The 19,597-nt window shown below is 36.7% G+C and overlaps 1 protein-coding gene across 1 annotated transcript in view; it reads left to right on the forward strand.

Annotated features, from left to right (window-relative positions):
• The window catches only part of HCRTR2 (hypocretin receptor 2), a 34,510-nt gene that overhangs the window by 11,445 nt on the left and 3,468 nt on the right, over positions 1-19,597 (forward strand). Inside the window, exons 2-5 of the mRNA XM_005153193.2 lie at positions 3,801-3,979; positions 5,489-5,732; positions 12,697-12,812; positions 18,281-18,501. Of these exons, the coding sequence (XP_005153250.2) occupies positions 3,801-3,979; positions 5,489-5,732; positions 12,697-12,812; positions 18,281-18,501 (760 nt within the window). The remainder of the gene's footprint in view (positions 1-3,800; positions 3,980-5,488; positions 5,733-12,696; positions 12,813-18,280; positions 18,502-19,597) is intronic.

Below are 19,597 nucleotides of genomic sequence, written 5' to 3' on the forward strand. Positions count from 1 at the left end.
GTTGCATTAAAGATTTGCATATAATGTTCAATCGAGGTTTTATTCAGAGCTATTTTTACTATTTCATAGATTTTCAACAGAGGTCTTAAGAACTCAGTTTGGGCACCTACATTGTGCCATAACTAAGCAGACATCTTGGTAACTCTGTGGTATCTCCCAAGTGTTTTAGGAAGGCTGGTTCTGGCCTCATCTCCTATTTTATGATTTTGGAGTACTTTTTGGTAAACTACACTTTGTGAGTTGAGCATCTTTACTACCTTTTCCATTCTTGCTTCTCCAAAATGAGTGAAAAGCTACAGCTCTGCTATTTCACTCCAGGTAGGCAGATGGCATTTCCCACTCCACAGAGTTTCCTTTCTGTAGCATGTTTCTTTGGGGGTTATATGGGAGCGGAGTGCCTCCACTTCTATATAAAACTACCTGAGATGAAAATACATATTTAAAGGAGTGAGAGTGGACAGTATAAAAAATTATTTTGTTCTGATACTTGTTATAATATAGTCAGTGCCATAGCCAAAGCCATTTTGCATACCTATAAAATAATAGGTTTTAAACACAGGTTAAAACATCTTTCTCGATGATCTGCTAAACCACTGACACGATTGTCCAAAACTCCTGAAAATTGTAGTGCAATAGACTCCGAAGGACACCAAGTCTTGAAGGAATATAGTGAGCTGACTTCCCGTCATTTGTACCATTCTGTCCTATTCAAATAACTTGTAGCAGGTCCTCAGAGCTCAGTTTAGCCTTGCACTGAAAAAACATTACCAATGCTTGTGCATGTTGAAAACAATAACTGCAACCAGCAGAGGGCAATGAGGGGGGGAAAACGAACTTGGTTTTAAAACACTTTTTCTCAGAGGCTTTTTTGCACAAACACATTGTTGGTATATATGAGATTTCATTTGCTCATGCTGGTAAAAAGCTTTGAACACAACATGCAAAATGCTATGAATTGATTTCTGATGCAGTTTGCTCCTGATGAGATTGAACTCACATACGCTAACTTAATGGATTTGTTTTACCAGAAATAATGTTTATGTTCAGGTGCTTTTCCCAGACAGGTCAGCATAGGAATAAGAATTAGCCTTGTTAAAGAGGATATATACCTGCTCAAACCTTGCACCTTTAGACACTCACATCCTTGGTTGAAAACAATGCCTAAATTGTTTTTAGTCAGGTAGAATGCAGGACTGCTGAAACCATAGCATCAGAGCAAAGTAGCCAAACTCTGAACTTTTAATGCAACATTTTATTTAACTTTTGCTTATTGAGAGAAGAAATAAAAAATATAGGAAAACACTGCCACTTAATACCAACTGTGACCTAAGTACAAGACAGGACCATAATGTCCACTCAAAGGAGTTATGAGTAAAAGTCAAAAACTTTACATTTTCATTGTTGAGTGCTAAAATTATCAAAAATGAAACGGTGTTTGCATTTTTTTCCCCCCAGCATTGCATTTCTAACTGTGAACAGCATTCCAGAGGGGCAGCAACGTATTATCTTCCCTCTTAGGTGCTGCCTGTGCATTATCAGGCTGCAAGTTTTGACTACAGTAAACCCATACATCAAGTAACAGTGATAAAGCTCTGGATAGTTATGTTGCAATTATCATGCGAACCTATAGAAATAATACTTTAGTAGGTAACTTAAATCACCCAAATAGGAAGAAAATACAATTAACATGGATGTTTCCTTCAAGCTTTTGATTTATAAGCCTTTCCTGTCAGATATCTGAGGCCACAGCTAAGAGAACACAAAATTCTGTGTTCAGGAAAAAAAAAACAGTGGAAGAAATGGATAATACGGGAGATTTTCTCCAAAAACAGTATAAGAAGAGTGAAGATCTTTGCAGAAGGGATTTCACTTGCATTTACAACAGCATGATAGGTATGTAGCAAAGATTAAATTTATGCAAGGTATAGAATCTGGTACCATATCTGCAACACATTAAAAGATAGAACATCTGTGGTAGCACAACAGGAGTTTTAGATTAAACTTGGAAACCTATATTCTAAAAATGTAGTTGATAAAATAACCTTCTCTTACAGAAACTGAAGGCCAACTAACCCCTTCCTCTTTCCTGGTCCTAAATAATCCCTAGATTGCGTATATATAGCCCCTCCTGTAGAAGTAAAAGATAAGAGTTCTGAAATTGCACAGTCTGAAAAGAAAACTGAGGAATGTTGTAATAACAGTCTTTACATATATGAAGCACTGCTGCAGGGAAAAACTGTTTATCATTCCTGTCTGTGTGTGGGGAAATAAGATGATATAAAATAGCAGCAATGAAAAGTAGATTAGACATTAGAAGAGTGTTTGGTTGTTTAAGTTTTTTTAATAGGAACGATAGTTAAACACTGCAATACATTTAAGAAAGACATGGTATCTTCAAATGTAACAGATTTTAAAATGTAAACTTGCCAACAATGGCTTAATTGTAGTCTTGCTGTAGTTGTGTTGGTCTAAAGACGTAAACAAGATTTGTGGAATGAAATACTATATTTTATAGGATCAACTCATGCAGCTGGAAGATAGACACAAGCACACCATCCTTCTTAGGATCTAAAGTGTCTGATCTTGAGTCTTAAAGTCTGTGTATTTTCTTCCAGCTAGTTTAGCTAGTTTAATAAGATAATAGTTTAACTGTAACTGGTTCCATTTTAGCTTTGGACAATCTCTTCAGGACCTTTCTAACTCTATTCTTTAGCACTCTGTGATCTCTTTTATATATCTAAATTAAGCATAGTGCTGTATCCCAACAGATTAAGGAGATTTTCAATCTTCATACACATTTGCATGATGGATGATTTATTGTTTACAGGAGAAGATATACAGTAAGTTGTACTGCTTTCTTGCCAGAATTATTGTGGTGTTTCTGGAAAATTTTCTGCATCAGTTTTTAAAGCGCTTTTGGTTACTGAATCTAAAACATTCAAAAGCTATTGATTTCTACAGTCTCTCAGAGTTGTGCTTTCAAACTTAATAAAAACCTTATTTTTAGTCTAGTTTCTCAGACTCATTTGTCATTTTAAATGTGTTAGCTTATGAATTTAAAGCAACCATGTTAAAGGAATGATTTGCCTCATTTCTGAAAGCCTTTCAAATTGAAAAAGATTAAAAAGATATAAAATATGCTTTAAAAGTACATCTTGTAAAGTGTCTGCTACATGCTGCTTTTGATCATAGAAATCATCACCAAATATACACCACTTAAAATGGTAGTGCTTAATTCTGCAAAAAATACCTTTATATACTTACCTTTAATCACAGCTACCCAGATAACTGTTACAGATCTCGGCAGGTGCAATGGATGTATTATGTTCAGCAAAATATATTATAAAACTATTGTTGTCTTGGCACAGTTTACAAGACTCTGTGTGACAGCAATTCAGATGAAGTATCACACTGTCGTAAGAATAAGATAAACTTCTACAAATGTAGATGTATATTGCCATAGACTAGAGCCAATGGATTAATATGGACATGAAGAAAGTTGTGCAAGTAGTTTGTGGAGATAAACTAGCAGGAAAATAAGCTGCTTTATATATGAGATTATTTCCCATGCTGTGGTGTGTGGAAAAATTATTCACTGTATACTAAGATTCTCTCCACATGTACCCTCTTATTTCCACTCTAAAAGAAAACACATTGTTCTTACACTGAACTACATATTAAAATAGTCTGTGTTAAACAAAGGACACAAACATTTCCTCAGTTCTGCAAAGTTAAGTGTTCTCCTGTTGAAGTATTCCCTAAGTCATTTCCATCTCATTAACTTGTCTTTCCAAATTCAGTTTGCATTGCAGTGTGGAAGAATCATCACATGCGAACGGTTACCAACTATTTCATAGTGAACCTGTCTTTGGCTGACATTCTGGTCACAATTACTTGTCTTCCAGCAACTTTAGTAGTGGACATCACAGAAACGTGGTTCTTTGGGAAGCCCCTCTGCAAAGTGATTCCCTACTTGCAGGTATTATTTACTGTGTTTGTGTACACATTACCCATGTTACAAAGAAGATAAAGAGCAATAGTATCTTCCTAATAGTGATAAGCTGATGGAAGACTGTGCCTGCTACTAAAGGAGATATCTCAGGGTACATGCTGAGGATTATTAAAGGACTGGTCCACTTGTGAATATGTTTATGCTTTCTGAATATTTTTCTGTATTTTCCATCTGATTGTTAGACTTGGGCAATACTCATTCTGAAACAATTGTCTGATGCTCTTCTGTTTCTTTTTTATTTTTTTTCTTTTGTGTGTGTGATCTTTTTTAAGAATTCAGAAGGCATATATACCAATAAAAATGTCTGTAAATAGAATTACAGTAATTTTATTCTGTGTGTGAACCTAAAGAGATACGCAAGTATCCAGGACAGAGAATCTGAAGGGATTCTGGGCTTTCACATGTGTTGAGAGACTTACTTTGCATTCTTTAGAAATAGTCAAATTATTCAGGTTCACTGGGAGCTGATGAGACTGTCTGCCTTAAGCAGTAATTGCCACCACTTGTTTACCAGTGGACTTGATTAGTTATGAGATTATTTGCATCAAAATGATTGACAAATACATTTTCCAAGAATTTTCCAAGAGTAGCTGGTTAGAAGAACTGACTGGGCATACTAGAATGACAAGTGCTTGGCCTTTCAGTCATTATAAAATCAAAAGAATTAAGCAGAACTCTGAATGTATGCAGGTGATCTGCTCTGTGCCTCCAGCACAATTTATATTTTCAGCAGATACCTGGAGGCTGAAGAGCCACATTGTCAAAGGCAAGAGATCTCCAGCAGGTATGTCCTCTGCTCAATGCAGTCAAAACAACAGAAGTTTTTTCAAAGCCTACATGGAGAAAATCTTCTTCCTCTAATGGAAGAAAGTCTAAAGAGTAAGCGAAATGAGCACCCAGTGTACAGAGTGAAAGAGTGACAGGTTATTTCCTATACTAAATTGAAGGTAAAATGATTTAGTCTGTGTTAAGCTAATTATTCATGACACTGAGTTTCCATTGTTCCCATAAAAACTGAAAAGACAAAACAGTGGTACTGGTTTCCAAATATAACAGAGAAAACATACAAACAAAGTTGTGCTACAAAGAAAAAGATCCAATTGGTTATCTTATGTTTTAAAAGTAGTTTTTCAGATTATGTTTGCAAATTCTAATTTGCATAAATTTGCTCTATCAGAATCTGACCCTGCTATACGTACTCAGTTTGGGTAGCACCCGAATCTGTTCATTGTCCTGTTGATTCTAGTGGGTTTCTGGCCAATGACGTTACCTGTTGTAATTCTTAAGAAGTGATTTTAAAAGGGGATAATTTTTCTGTCTTTTTCTAGGGATAATTTCTATTTAATAATTGCAGATAAAGAGCTATGTTGAAAATACAAATAATTTTTAAAACTCTGGGAAAAAAATACAATAAATATTTTTGAAAGATCTGAAAATAATTACATTCACATTTACATAATATTTCCTTTTCTTTAGACAGTTTCAGTCTCTGTGTCTGTACTAACACTCAGCTGCATTGCTTTGGATCGATGGTATGCAATTTGTCACCCTTTGATGTTTAAAAGCACAGCCAAGCGAGCAAGGAACAGCATTATAATTATCTGGATTGTGTCCTGCATCATAATGATTCCTCAGGCTATTGTTATGGAGTGCAGCAGTGTGTTCCCAGGATTAGCCAATAAAACCACCTTGTTCACAGTGTGTGATGAGCACTGGGGAGGTGAGTGTGTCATTGACCATAAAGACTGAATCTATACTGCTAAGTAATACAGATATCAGGATATATTAATATGCAGTCAAGTTGTATAAATATGTCACAGAAATGTTCTTAATTATATAAGCTTTCCTAGAACTACAATTTTTTAAATACTGTGAAATCCTGTTTTCTTTTGTATTGCTAAGACTTCAAGTACATTTGAAACCAAGCTTAAATGAATGAGTCTGGCTTGTGCCTTGACCGTGTTAATGTTTCCCAGAGGCTTATATAATTCTGTGATCGATGGACATTGCAGGTTTACAAAGACTCCAGCATTTAGCCTTAAGAAATAACTACATGAGAACAGAAATTTCTGTTCCCTTGGTATATTGCATTTGCTAATTGCTGGTATTTGATTTGCCTTTATAGATCTCTCTTGGGACTTCAATACAAATTATATGTCCTTACAAAATTTACAGAGATGTCATCAGTATGGAGTAACGAGTTAGTCTACTATTTGAAATTTGCTAAAGACAAGATAATTTAAATAACTTTGTAAATATAATCAGTTACAAATTATTCTATCCAAGAAGTATAATTCTGCCTTTCTAAATTAACTTTTAATCTAACTTGTTCTGTATTTAAATTCAGCTGTAAGAAACCATAAGGGTTGCCAGGGAGTAACTACATCTCTTTTGTCTCCATTCACAGCAAGTGGTGTTAGCCACCACCCCAAATGGTTAAGACCAACTCTGGTGGGCCCTGGCATAACTCCAATGCTAACAGAGCATATGAGTTACATGCTGTGGCTCTGACACTGGGTATAATGACCATCAGTAATACCATTATTCACACACAGGAAAATAAAGCCAAGTTTGCCAAAATATGTAGCTAAAAATGCCTGTTTAGTAACCTCAAGTCAGACTAAAACCAATCAAATTCTCTCCAGGAGATGTCTCTGTAGAAGAAGATTCCAATCATGTGAACAATTAAAATAAAATGCAACTGGACCACCTGTATTTAATTATTGTGATAAATTACCTTAAGCAGCTTGTACTGCTGAAGGTTCTTCCATGTGCTCTTTTGGAAGTTTCTCACCTGACTGGCCTCTGCAGGACCACCAGGGGATTAGTAAGACATTGGCTATCACATTCCTTGTTCTTTATCTCCCTCATCCCAGCTAGTCCTTTGGGACAAGGCAAAGGGGCAGAGATGGCCATTAGCTAGCTAGCACTCATTGCAGACAAAGATGTGCAGATGTGCTGTGAGTGTAGGTTAGGGCAAGACTCTGTTGTGCTTATGAATATTGTACTTGCTGTTTCATAGAAGAGGACACATCTGCTCTACTTCTAGTGTTCTTTCTTCATCTGTGAACAATTTTATATCCCTGTCTGCTGCTGGATGCTGCAGTATTTATGTGACTATTTTCTTTCTCAGCATTCAGTCCAAGTACAATTTGTGTCCACTCATTTTGACTGCAGAACTAATTATCCATATCTTCATCTTCAAGGCTAGATCTGCAACAAAGACTGCTTTAATCAACCTAGGAAATGTAGTTAATTAATTAGGGAGTCAGAAGAGCATTCATCAGGGAATGTGATCGAAAAATTTCCAGATCCACATTGGCCACTTCCTGACTCCCAAAAGGAAAGTGTTGCTTTGGAACTAGAGACTCCATGGTAGCCTTGGAATTATCTAAAAGAATGCCTTTCTTTCAGTGCTGTGCTGAAGTAGTTGCAGCTCACAGATATGCCAGAGCTGAAGCAGCCATTATAGGAAAGAAAAAATCCTCCCACATATTTGCAAGACTCTACTCCTGTGGAGTGTATTTGTCCAATGAAATCTATTGATCTTCAGGTTATACTTTGAACCTTCACTTGAGTGTTTGGAGAGGTAGAAAGGAGTATAACAAAGGCAAGTTGTGCATAGAATTAAGTTCTTTTTGTGTGTGGCTTCAGAAATATAGTGTGAACACTCAAAACTGATTTTGTTGGTTTTCTTTTTCATTTATATTGAGCATGAACTGAAAACAATTTTTTTATTAAAAATACATTAAAGTTTTTTTTTGAAATGGGGAGATTGTAATTCCATTAAAAATAAGAATCCTATTTTTATCCTACTGCCTTTTTAATTAATTATTCTTCTAATTATCAAACACCATCTTTGCAAGCTATTGTGCTGGTGCATTTCAGCTATCTGTACAAAACAATCCTCTCCACTTTCTAATAATAGATTCTCATAGTAACTTGAGAGAAGAACCTTTTTATGCATTTAGAAATAGGTTGCTCAAATCATGGAATTACCTAATAAATGTATAGTCAACAATGTATTATCAATGAGGATAAAATATAATAGATATATACCTTAACATCCCTTTCAGACTATGGAGAATAAAGTGTCATTAGCTACAAAAGTTTTCCATTCAACTGAAAATATCTAAGGACACTGAGTTGGACCAAAGCATAGAAGATTCAGTTTTTCTACTGAAAAGCAGGGTTTGAAAAGTCCCAAAAAGAAGAACGAATGAACATGGATAACAGGGCAGCTGGTGAGCATTGAGGACAGAAAAGGGAATAAAAAGCTAATATTTTCAAGGAAAATAGTTGCATCTTTTGTTGGATTTCATTTTGCCTTTTTTGACTATGGGAATATTGAGCAGCAAATAAAGATAACTAGGAGGAGGTTGAAGGAGAAATATATTGATATTCCTATGAATAAGCTATGTTTGCAAAGAAAAAGTGGAGATGTAGACACTGCACACACTCAAGATCCTGAACAAATCCTATAGAAAAGTCAGTTTAGAGGACAGAGATTATATTTGGGTGTTCACTTCTTTGTTTAGAACCGCACATAATTTATGTTGTCTAAAATTAGGATACATCTGATGAAATTTTGAGGAGTATCATTTGCACTGTATGTCCCAAGGATGTTAAACTGTGATTTGTCAAGGTTGGGACTGCATAAAAGTAGAGTTTAATGACACTTTCCAAAGAGTCTTGGATGTCTATTCTAATTCTGGGAATGCAGGATCACTAAACGTGAGGTGCTATGGATGACTAATGGGAAGTTATGTCCAGAGATGCCAGAGCAGGAGATCGTACCTTACCCAGACTTAGATCCAGCTCCTGCAATCCATACAAGTCTGATGAGGGTCTGGAAGAAGGTCTGATCAGCACTGTGACACTTGGGATCCTTAACAGAGAACAAATAGTGGCCACCCTGACTAATAGGATTTCAAGTATGCTGTTGGAGAGCTGCCAGTGACTGCAAATGGAGCAATAGTTCAGCCTAAACAGGGCTCAATTTCTTTTTAATTGCTTCTGGCATTCCTAAATATAAAATTCATTGCCAGTTTTAGGCTGAGGGTTTTTCATTTTGAGTACTGTCTAATAACAATATTTTATTTGGGAATGCAGAAGGGTCCAACATGTGACCTATGCAGGCTCACTTAAGGAGCCAGTGTTGGCCACAGTTCTATAATAGTCTGTAATTGCTATGTGCTGAATTTGATGATAAAGTGCCAAAATAAAAGAAACATATTTTAAAATGAGTTCTCCATGCGCTCAAGTCAGCTAAATATGTTCTTTTAGAGCTGTTCGCAAAAGGAGTGTTAGCCAAACTGCATTAGCCAACCCCTTTGCGAATGATAGAATATGGAGATAATCCTTTCCCAAAACGACATGGTTGAATGGAAACAAAGGGAAGACTTTCTGTTCTATTTCCTCTTAGACTGCTCATAAAATAGTACGAAAACCATATTGTCTTAATTCTGGAAAACGAATAGCTGGAAATTGCATTATTACATGAAGTTTTTTACATCCTGTTTATTGAAGTGTTCAGAATTTAAGGAAAACCTTGTGGGACATTTTAATGCAGAAAGAAGTCAGAATATAGCTAATACTAAAATTATGCTTGGTGTCACTAATTGAGAGCTCAAGGATAATATATCAGGTTTGAAAATGTAATTTTAGTATTAGCTGACTGTAAATCCTCTGATATAGGAACATAGTTTGGAAAAGGCTGTGTCATGTGATCAAATTTTCTCTACTATGGGCATCCACTTTCTAGCATCCCTATTTATTAACCTTTTTTCTAAAAGTATACCCTTTCCACTTCATTGCATCTTCATGTCGGAACCTCCAAAACATTGTAGGTATCTTCCTAAGACTGGGGAACCTGGGAACTCTCTACCAATGCTCAACAAACTTGATAGCTTCTTTCCCTGTTCTTAGGGAAGTCATGTCAAGTGTACCAATTTCATTATGCACCTATGGCTTCAGGGAACATTTAATTTGCTAGACATATCAAAACCTTTTGAGTCTGGAATGTTTTCAGTTTGTATACATATATTTATGTATACACATATATATATGTATGTATTTACATAAATATAGTAAAATCCTGGCAAAAATCCAGAAGCTGTAGTTTCAGTCTTCTACCTCCTTGCTTCATTGAGCAGTCAGTGACTGGAACACAGTGTAAAGAAGGAAGCTTTAGAAAAAGTTTACTAGTTGGTTAATAACCCCTGCAGCAGACAGAAGAAGGCTTGGTTTAGCACCTTTCATCAAGTGGAGTGATCATGCGGTATGACTGGCACTGAGTAGAAATGCCGATCTCACCCCAGTCCAATCTGTGTGACCATGTTTGCTTTTTATCCCCTTTTTTCAGTAAAATAACATCCAGTGCTGGGAGAATCATTAATTTCTTCTTAATGAGATGATTACTCCAGCTAAAAACAATCTCTCCCTGTCCTGAAGCCCATTAAGTGACCATGGAAGGCAAAGACACTTTCCTCCTTTTCTTCTTGGCTGTAAGAGGCTCAGCAGTCCCAGTCAGGCAGCTGATATATTACCAGGACCATAGACTGATTGATATTCTCATTCAAGGAGCCTGGAACTCACTCACTTGATAAATTAATGGTATTCCAAACCAGCCCTTCCTCCTTCTCACTGCTGTGATTGTCAAACAGCTTTAAAGCTTTTCTTTGGCTTAAGAAGCTAAACAGAGTCATGCTTCTTAAGGAAAGGTTTTACAAAGGGCTTTGCCCTGGGTGGAGGAAGGATAGGTTTCCTTTGATGTTTAGCAGCTGGCACTTTCCAGGTGGCTAAACTTCAAAGGCAAGCGTTAGGATCTTCCTCCAACCTGGTTCCTCAGTTCTTTGTAGATAGCTAGGCTCATTTAATGTTTCACTTTACTTGGAATGCTAAATTGGAAGCCATAAACTCCAGATGGCCTTTTAAATATGTACCATCCTTCTACCTGAAAGGGGCCTGGCTGCCCGCAGAGCATTGATGAGGCAGGTGGCACCCCCTTCTGAGCAGAAAGAATGTACTTTCAGCTCTGACCTCCTGTGATCCCAGTAAGTCATGTTACTCCAGTTTCTCCTTAATCTCTCCACCTGTGAAGCGTGTATGTTGGTATTTCCCTGTCTAACAGGACTGCTGTGAGGCTGCGTTTTCTGGAGTGCAAAAACAAGTTTGAGATCATCAGTCACTATACATAGCCAGGTTATCACCTGTTATAAAAAAAGCTGCCCCAGATGGCCTGTCCCCCCTAGGGACAGTGACAAGAGGTACTAGCTGCAGCTACTAGTTAAGAGTTTGCTACAGGATTTTTGAGCAAGAAAAGTCAAATGCTGCTCATCTGAATTTTTTGAACCCTGATCCAGCAAAGCTGTTAAATGACAATTACAATGTCTCTATTATCTTTGCTAGTAAAGAATACAGGCTGGATTTTGCTGTAGCAAATAATAGCAAGTTTCTATTTCCCTGATACTGAAGTTTTTCTGATTGGTGAACCAGCTGGCACTTTCAGGCCCAACACTGAGAGTGATATTACTGAAGTCTGGGTTTGAGGGTGAACCTGGAGTTAACATAATGTGAACAGGGAGATGTTAACAGGGATTTTAGCAGGGAGGTGTACTTCTCCCTGCTATGAGAGTTATGGGGTAAGTCTTTGTAGCTCCTTGTCTAACAAAACTCCCAGGGATTCTCCTGGCTTTCGAGGACCCCTTGTTTGATAGCATCAACAATCACAGTCCCTTTAACAGACAGAAAATAAGTTTGGCTCACCAATGTTTTGATCTCATGTAATTCTCCAACTCTCTTTTTCCTCCTTTTTTTTTTTATATGAAACCTACATATGATGCAGAGCTGCAGTTGCAGATCTTATCTTCCTGAAACGTTCAGAAATTCTAGAAATTAACACAAACACTTCTTCTTTAGCCCAAATGCAAGGCATAGGTTTTTTATGCAGTCTTAACTGCTCAAGAAGTGCAGTTTGTCTTCTGCTACATATTGTGAGTCTCCATAATGTTAATTCCTTTTCTGAAGCCATCCATAAATGTTGTTATAATTGATATCAACATTTGATAGTACCAAGCACTTGACTGAACTAATTCTATATTTTCTTAAATATAATCTTAATAATAAATCACTGAGTCTTAATCATGTTTGTTCTGCCACAGAAAACTGATTTTTTAAATGTTTGTTGTCTGCTCCCATTAGCATCCTGTGTGCTGTAGTCTGCATTCTCTGTTTATGGGTGAGAGACTGCAATTTACTCATGGATATGTAATAGCCTTTGCAGAATTAAAAGTAAAGAGTTACACAACCTGTTATATATGTCAAAGATGAGATAGGCTGGATAATTAACTAGCTATTGTTAGATACTGAAATTTTCTATCTTTCACTGATTTAATAAAAAGCAAAACTTCTGAAGACTTAATACCCAAAGTAATTATGTGATATGAAGGAAATTATGTGATGTGAGAGATGCTTGAGATAAAAGCATGATTATAAAAGTAAGAGAATGTATATAGAAGTGATTAAAAAAATCAATCTTACCCATAATTTTATTGGATACATCTTCCATTATAACTTATTATGTTTGAAAAAATCATGCAATCTGTATGAAAAACTTGGCTTAAAGTGATTTCGCAATGTGTGTATATTTAAATGCAGTTTTCCTATTTGAATTCTCTTTCCAGCTGAGGTTTACCCCAAAATGTATCACACATGCTTTTTTCTGGTGACTTACATGGCACCACTGTGTCTTATGGTGTTGGCCTATTTGCAAATATTTCGAAAGCTGTGGTGTCGCCAGGTAAGTCACTTAACACTAGCTTTATTTGTTTGCTGCTGTGACTATACTCAGATTTCTATGTACAACCTTCTCATCTATATGCTCCATGTTGTCACTCAGGATTTGGACCTTTACAGCATTGAGACCAGGTTCAATGACACTCCTGGCTTACAGCCACCTTTGATAGACACTGAGATGCATTAAAAATGAAGGCAATCAGGCTGAATGCAGACTCCTTCTTGCTCATGGCTATGAAGGGCTTAGAGGGAGAGAAAGACAGAAAAAGGCAACAGAGAGATTTATTATAGGAAGAAGAAAGATCTCTCCCATTGTATCTGAAATGCTTACCAAACTACCTTAGGCGACCTTATTTATACTGCTACAATCTCCTGTAGCTGCCAAAACTTAGTTTTGGCCTTCTGATTTTCTTAGTAGCCTGTACAGTATTTTATTTTTCATTCTACAAAATCTCAGGCTCAAACAGGTCCAACATGAACAAAAGTTGGACTAGAAAGGCCAACTATCACAAAAACTGTGAGACTGGACTTGCCTGATATGAAGCTGGATGATATCAGTAACAGTTGATGTGAATTATTGACAAATAACTGGCATGATTTCTAATGTGAATATCTGTTTTACAAGCTTCAGATTAAAAATTCAGGAAAGGAAATGGAAATACTAAACAAAAAAAAAACCCAAAACAAAGCAAGCAAATACACAAAGAACATTTGAATTGAAATAGAAAAAGTGATGTGAATGTTTTCAGACAGATTTTTCACACTGCAGCTATTTGAAGTGCTGCTTGCTAGAGAATGTTTTTTTTTTTGGGTGTGAATTAGAACGAAGTTCTTCAATGTGAAGGTGGTGTAGCACTGGAACAGGTTGCCCAGAAAAGCTGTGAATGCCCAGTCCCTGACAGTGTTCATGTTGGATGGGGCTTTGAGCAACCTGATCTAGTGGGAGGTGTCCTTGCCTATGCAAGGGGGTTGGAACTGAACGATCTTTAAGGTCCCCTCAAACCCAAACCATTCTATGATCCTATGACCCTTCACCAGAAGAAAGTCTTTGCTTAGCCTGATAACTAAATTCAGTCTAACAAGGCTCTAAGGTGATCTGCATTTCTAAGTAGTTATCTGTCCTGTAGCACCCATTTCTCCACATTCCCTCTTAACCTTCTCTTTTGTGCTTTCTTTACAATCTACCTATTCTCTCAAACTGTCCATTAAATTAATGCAAAGCAGTTGTAACCTGCACATTTTAACCTGCACATAGCTTAAAAATGCTGGTTCAGATTCAGAGCTGAAGTTGAATGACCAGAAACCAACCTGTTTTGTTGGGTTTGTTCCCCCACACCCCTATTGTATTAGCTGGCCTATTTTTTCTTCACAGTATTTCTTCTCTCTGTACATCTCACATGCTCACAAAGTTCAGATGATCCTGGTTTTTTTTTCAGTGACAAAAAGACAAATACTGCTACAGACTTAGAGCTATCAATGATACAAAATTACAGATATCTCTTTTCCTAGCATAAATGGTAGCACTATGTGTAAGAGGCTGCACTAAGTGAAATTAAAACCACTGCATATCTATTATCAACTGTGACTTGTCTGCAGACAGGCATTTTTCTAAGTGGAACAGGTGTGCCATAATTAGTCATGTAGAAGAAATGAATGCAATGCTATAAATGTATTATTTAATAATAGTTCCAATTAAGAAATCATGCTGTTTTCCAGAACTTCAATTAAATATAGTAATCCTATTGGAAGATACAGTAAGTGTCACAGACATATGTGATAGAAAAAACTCAGCAAACACTAGATGGTTTCTCTACCTTTCTTTTGTTCTAGAGGTTGTTTTTGAAAAGTGTGTTTTGCATGCAAATTTTCACATGACTGAAGGTCAGATAGATTCATAAGCTATCCTTATCATATTTTGTGCAATAGCTCTTGAAATTACTGATTCTGTCTTTCAACCAGATCTTTGACTATAAGCTTTGCAATCTTAGAATTAATGATTCATCTTTGTGAAGACAAGATCATGCCACAAATACCAAGCATTCTGAGTAGTTTATTTTAATTATTAGCAAGGAAGTAGTGACTTACCAGGCTATGATCTCTTGTGGATTTTAAGGAGATTAAAAGTAACTTTTGAACAAATAAATAGAACTGAAAGGACTTATGATGAAAGTGTTGATACATAATTTCTATTCTTGAATCCATACTGTATGCTTCAATTTACTGATGTCCAAAGGCATTGACCTTACAGCCCATTCATATTAATAACTAGGAACCCTACCTATTTTCATTTTGGCAGCTGAAATACACCCTTCCAATATTTGCAAGTTGTTACATTTGGAGAGATTTCCTCTGGTTATAAACCCCTTGATAAGAATTTGAGGGGATAGAGAAAAGGTGCATAAGAAAATAACTGCAATTTCTAGAACATGTTTGGATGCAGATAGTAGACTTTTACTGAACTATTGGAAATACACAAATTCTCCTCAATTATCTCTATAACTATTTCATTACTGAAAAGCAAATGTATGCATTATGCTGACACTTGTATGCTTATACATACATAATGACAGAAATAGAACTATGACGTCAACTGCTCCACCCCTGTCCATCACTTTTGTAGCGCCGTCATAGAAGGCCATCAAATTGGTCAGGCAAGATTTCCCCTTAGTGAAGCCATGCTGGCTGTCACCAAGCACCTTGTTGTTTTTCATGTGCCCTAGCATGCCTTCCAGGAGAATCTGCTCCCAGATTTTGCCAGGCCCAGAGGTGAGACTGACTGGTCTGTAATTCCCCGGGTCATCCATTTTCCCCTTCTTGAAAATATGGTTTAGTGTGAGGTGTCCCTGCCCATGGCAGGGGGGTTGGAACTGGATGATTTTGAGGTCCTTTCCAATCCTAACTATTCTATGATTCTATAGAGTCATTTATGTTGCAAAAGAGCCTTAAGATCATCACGTCCAACTGTAAACCTAGCACTGCCAAGCCCACTGCTAAACCATGTCCCCAGTTACCATATCTACATGTCTTTTAAATACCTCCAGGAAATGTGACTCAACCACTTCCCTGGGCAGCCTCTTCCAATGCTTGACAACCCTTTCCATGAAGAAATTTTTTCCTAATATCAAATCTAAACCTCCCCTGGTGCAACTTGATGCAATTTCCTCTCATCCTATGCATGCAATACATGTATGTGTGTTTACATAAATGCATATTTGTAAATAGTTCTGTATACATGCACACACACTTCTGAAGTGTTATGCTCCTTAGATGGTACTCATTCAACTACGCATCTCTGGGCATATAGCTCTTTCTATTCTTTTTACTGATAAAATTCTTACTGTATTATTGCCTGTTGGTGTTAACAGTGACAAAGCCCAGATGTATATCAGGTAAAGACTGAGGAAAACAGGGCTCTTAAGAAAGGCTCTCAATACAAATCCCTCAAGATTTTTAGAAATCTAATATATAGTACAATAAGACTATACATTGCATATGGTTCTACTTTTCATCACCTCCTGCTCCTTTGAAGGTCACTTCCTACCCAAATATAGATTCTATGATGCTGCAATTAAAGACTACTTAAATATGAGAAAAGTCCCTTCTGTCTGCACACACAGGTGTAAACCATGTCCACAGTCACTTCTAACATTTCTGTAGAAATAGCCATTGACAATTTTGAGACAAGACAATGTTTGTTTTTTTTTTTTCATTTAATTTGCATCTAGCTACCAGGAAAGCTCGTCATTTATTTCTTCAAGTAAATCTTTGGCATAATCAGGAGGGAGAGATCTGGCTGAGTTTTTCTGCTTCCATCTCCTGTTCTTGCTACAATATGGTAACTCAGTATGAGTGAAGGAAAAGCTTCTTCTTCAAAGTTAGAAGGACAGAAAATCGAGTACCTTTGATAAGCCAAAACCAGAATCTTAGAGCACATTGTCTCAGTAGTACACAGTAAAGACATATTGCAACTCCAGCTCACAGCTAAGTAGGGTAAACCCCTTGCAATAAGACAGGCATGTCCAGGTATAAAACTGATACTTCTTATTTCTGCTGAATGAGAGGGAGCTGCAGTAGAAGTAAGTGCAAGGGGGTTTTGTTTGTTTTATGTCCATAGACACATTCTTTAAAAGTACATGTTATAATATATCCTTTCTTCTGCTTCATTGGTTTCCTGTTCATTACAACACAACTTTGCCAAAACATCCTAATAGTTGTAAATTCGGTTTGGCAGTGCACATAAATGCTAAGTCAAGGGCTTTTCTGTGCAAGGAAGCTATTCATATAAAACAACAAACTAACACAAACAAGAAACATCCTCCCCCCCAAAAAAAAAAACCAAAACCAAAATGAACCCAAAACATAATAGGTATTCTAGGACAATTCTGAAAATTCATGATTTTTTTTTTTTTTTTAGAACAAGTATTCTCTTTTTAGCTTATATTTTTTCTGATATTCCATTTTCTTTCTGGTCAGTTTATGTGGACAAGCCCTGATTTTTAAAATGTTACAGCAGACAATTTTAATTTTTCAGATACTTTTAAGCATGCATTATTTTACACTCATGAGACTACTGGCCCCACAGACAATTGTACTATACTTGAATAAAACTATGTTTCTACCCAAAAGTTTTTCACAATGTATAACATTAGAAGCGTTATGTCATTGTAATAGAGTTCTCTGAGTCAGTCCTTGCCATCTGTACTCTCTCACATTTGGCTGCAGGCAGGAGATAATTTTGAAGAACTGAGGCAAAGTTGCTTTGTTTGGCTTGGTTTCTGTGACAGCACAGAAAACAAAAAATAGATTTAATTTTTTTTAATAGCATGGTGCTACATCTAGCCATTGAAGGGTGTCTCTGGCTAACCTAATTCTTCCTATGTCTTGGCACTCTTCCATGATTCCCCTATATTCATCACTGTATATACATTCAGGTTTGAAGAGATGTGAATGGAGATCCATTCTTCAGCTGTGATTTCTTTAGCTGCTTCATTGTCATTTAAATTGCATATTTGGAAGTTTTGTGGCACTTAAGAGTATGTAGTCTTTAAATCCTTGTTTTAGACTGCTGCAAAGCTGTTTAGTATCTTAAATTAGCAGCATATTAATCAGGTAAACTACTCTGCCATACAACAAAACATTTAATGTAGAACTTTAGAGCACCATATTTGCAGCAATACAGCTGGTGCAATAATCTGAAGGCACAGACAATGCAAAACATTTGCAAATATAAGTAAAAAATATTTTAGCATCTATATATTTGGTATTGCTATATTTGGTTTAAAACATTTTTGTGTAGTCCTTCAGGTGTGTCTGAAGTTAGGCTTGTTTCTTGTAACTAAATCAACTAATTTAATAAAAAGACCCTGCTTCTGCCTGCAAGCTTAAATTTTATATGTCAACATGTCTATTTTTCTTATTATAGCTATCCACAGTGCTGCTGTTTCACATTGTCCCTTATTTTGTCTTTCTTAGATCCCAGGAACTTCTTCTGTTGTTCAGAAAAAGTGGAAGCCTCTGCAGTCCTCAGCACAGCCTCGAGGGCTGGGACAATCAACAAAGTCAAAGATTAGTGCTGTGGCAGCTGAAATAAAACAGATTCGTGCAAGAAGGAAAACAGCACGTATGCTAATGGTTGTCCTCCTGGTTTTTGCACTTTGCTATCTACCAATTAGCATCCTCAATGTCTTGAAAAGGTAAAGTTTATCCCAAAATGTAAACACTTGGTAAATCTTTCTGTCTAAAAGCAGTCCTCTGTTAAGAGATTCCTGTTATTCTGGCAGATATTTCTAAAGGATAAATTTGCTTATTTCATGATAAAGAAATAATTGCATGATAAGCATAGAGTTGCAAGGAAAAAAGAAAATCTGACTTATCCATATTATTGTCTTAACCCTTATTAGCAATTTCCTTATGAAAATTATCTAGCCTATCTCCTCATTAAAGCCTGTCATTTACATGGGATTACACCTTGTTTTCTGTAAATGCACCCATGGAAGTGTGTTTACCTAAAGCAACAGCTGAGGGTTAGAGGGAGAGTGTAGTGTTGTGATTTGCTCTGAGGACTATGAAATGCTGGGTTTGAACACCTGTCATGTACAATTTTGAGACCTTAGGCTAACCCTTCAGTTTGCCTAGATTTTATTTTTTACCCTTTTCTCTCCTGTTCATTTGAGACAAAATTGTGTACACTCTTGTTTTTTTGTATGGGCCCTGACAGTTATAAGTTGTATCTCATGAGCCCTCTGGAATAACAATAAATAATGACATATAACAGAAGATCTGAATATCCTAAAAAATAACCAGCCTGTTATTGGTGCTTGAGGAGCATTTTAATTTTTAAATAGTTCAAATTGGATGTGAAGGCTTAAATACATCCCACTCAATCCTGGCACTTCCTGAGTCACAATTTGAGTACTTTTCATTCTCGAGTCCCTTGGTAGGCGATGTGGAGAAAAAAAAAAGTATTTCCAGAAGGCAGTTCAGGCCACCTACAATCTGAACCATAGAGGAACTACACAGGCTGCCTTGACTACAATAGCAGAGTTAGGTCCATAGTTAGATTTTCACTTGGCAAAAGTTAGGTATAAGGAATCTAGGCAAAGAAGATTTCTTTGGGCAGAAGCTGCAACTGTGGCCTCAGTTCTGGGGCCAGTTTAGTGCCTTTTGAATTCCAGAGCTCTTGTTTGTTGGAGAGTGGGCCTGGAACTGGGAACCTCAATGACATGAATAGGTCAAAAGCAAATTTCAGTATCTTTTCTTGACTTATCTGAAACCAGCTGACTTTGGTTA

Source organism: Melopsittacus undulatus, chromosome 3, assembly GCF_012275295.1.
Source record: "Melopsittacus undulatus isolate bMelUnd1 chromosome 3, bMelUnd1.mat.Z, whole genome shotgun sequence".
Lineage (NCBI taxonomy): Eukaryota > Metazoa > Chordata > Aves > Psittaciformes > Psittaculidae > Melopsittacus > Melopsittacus undulatus.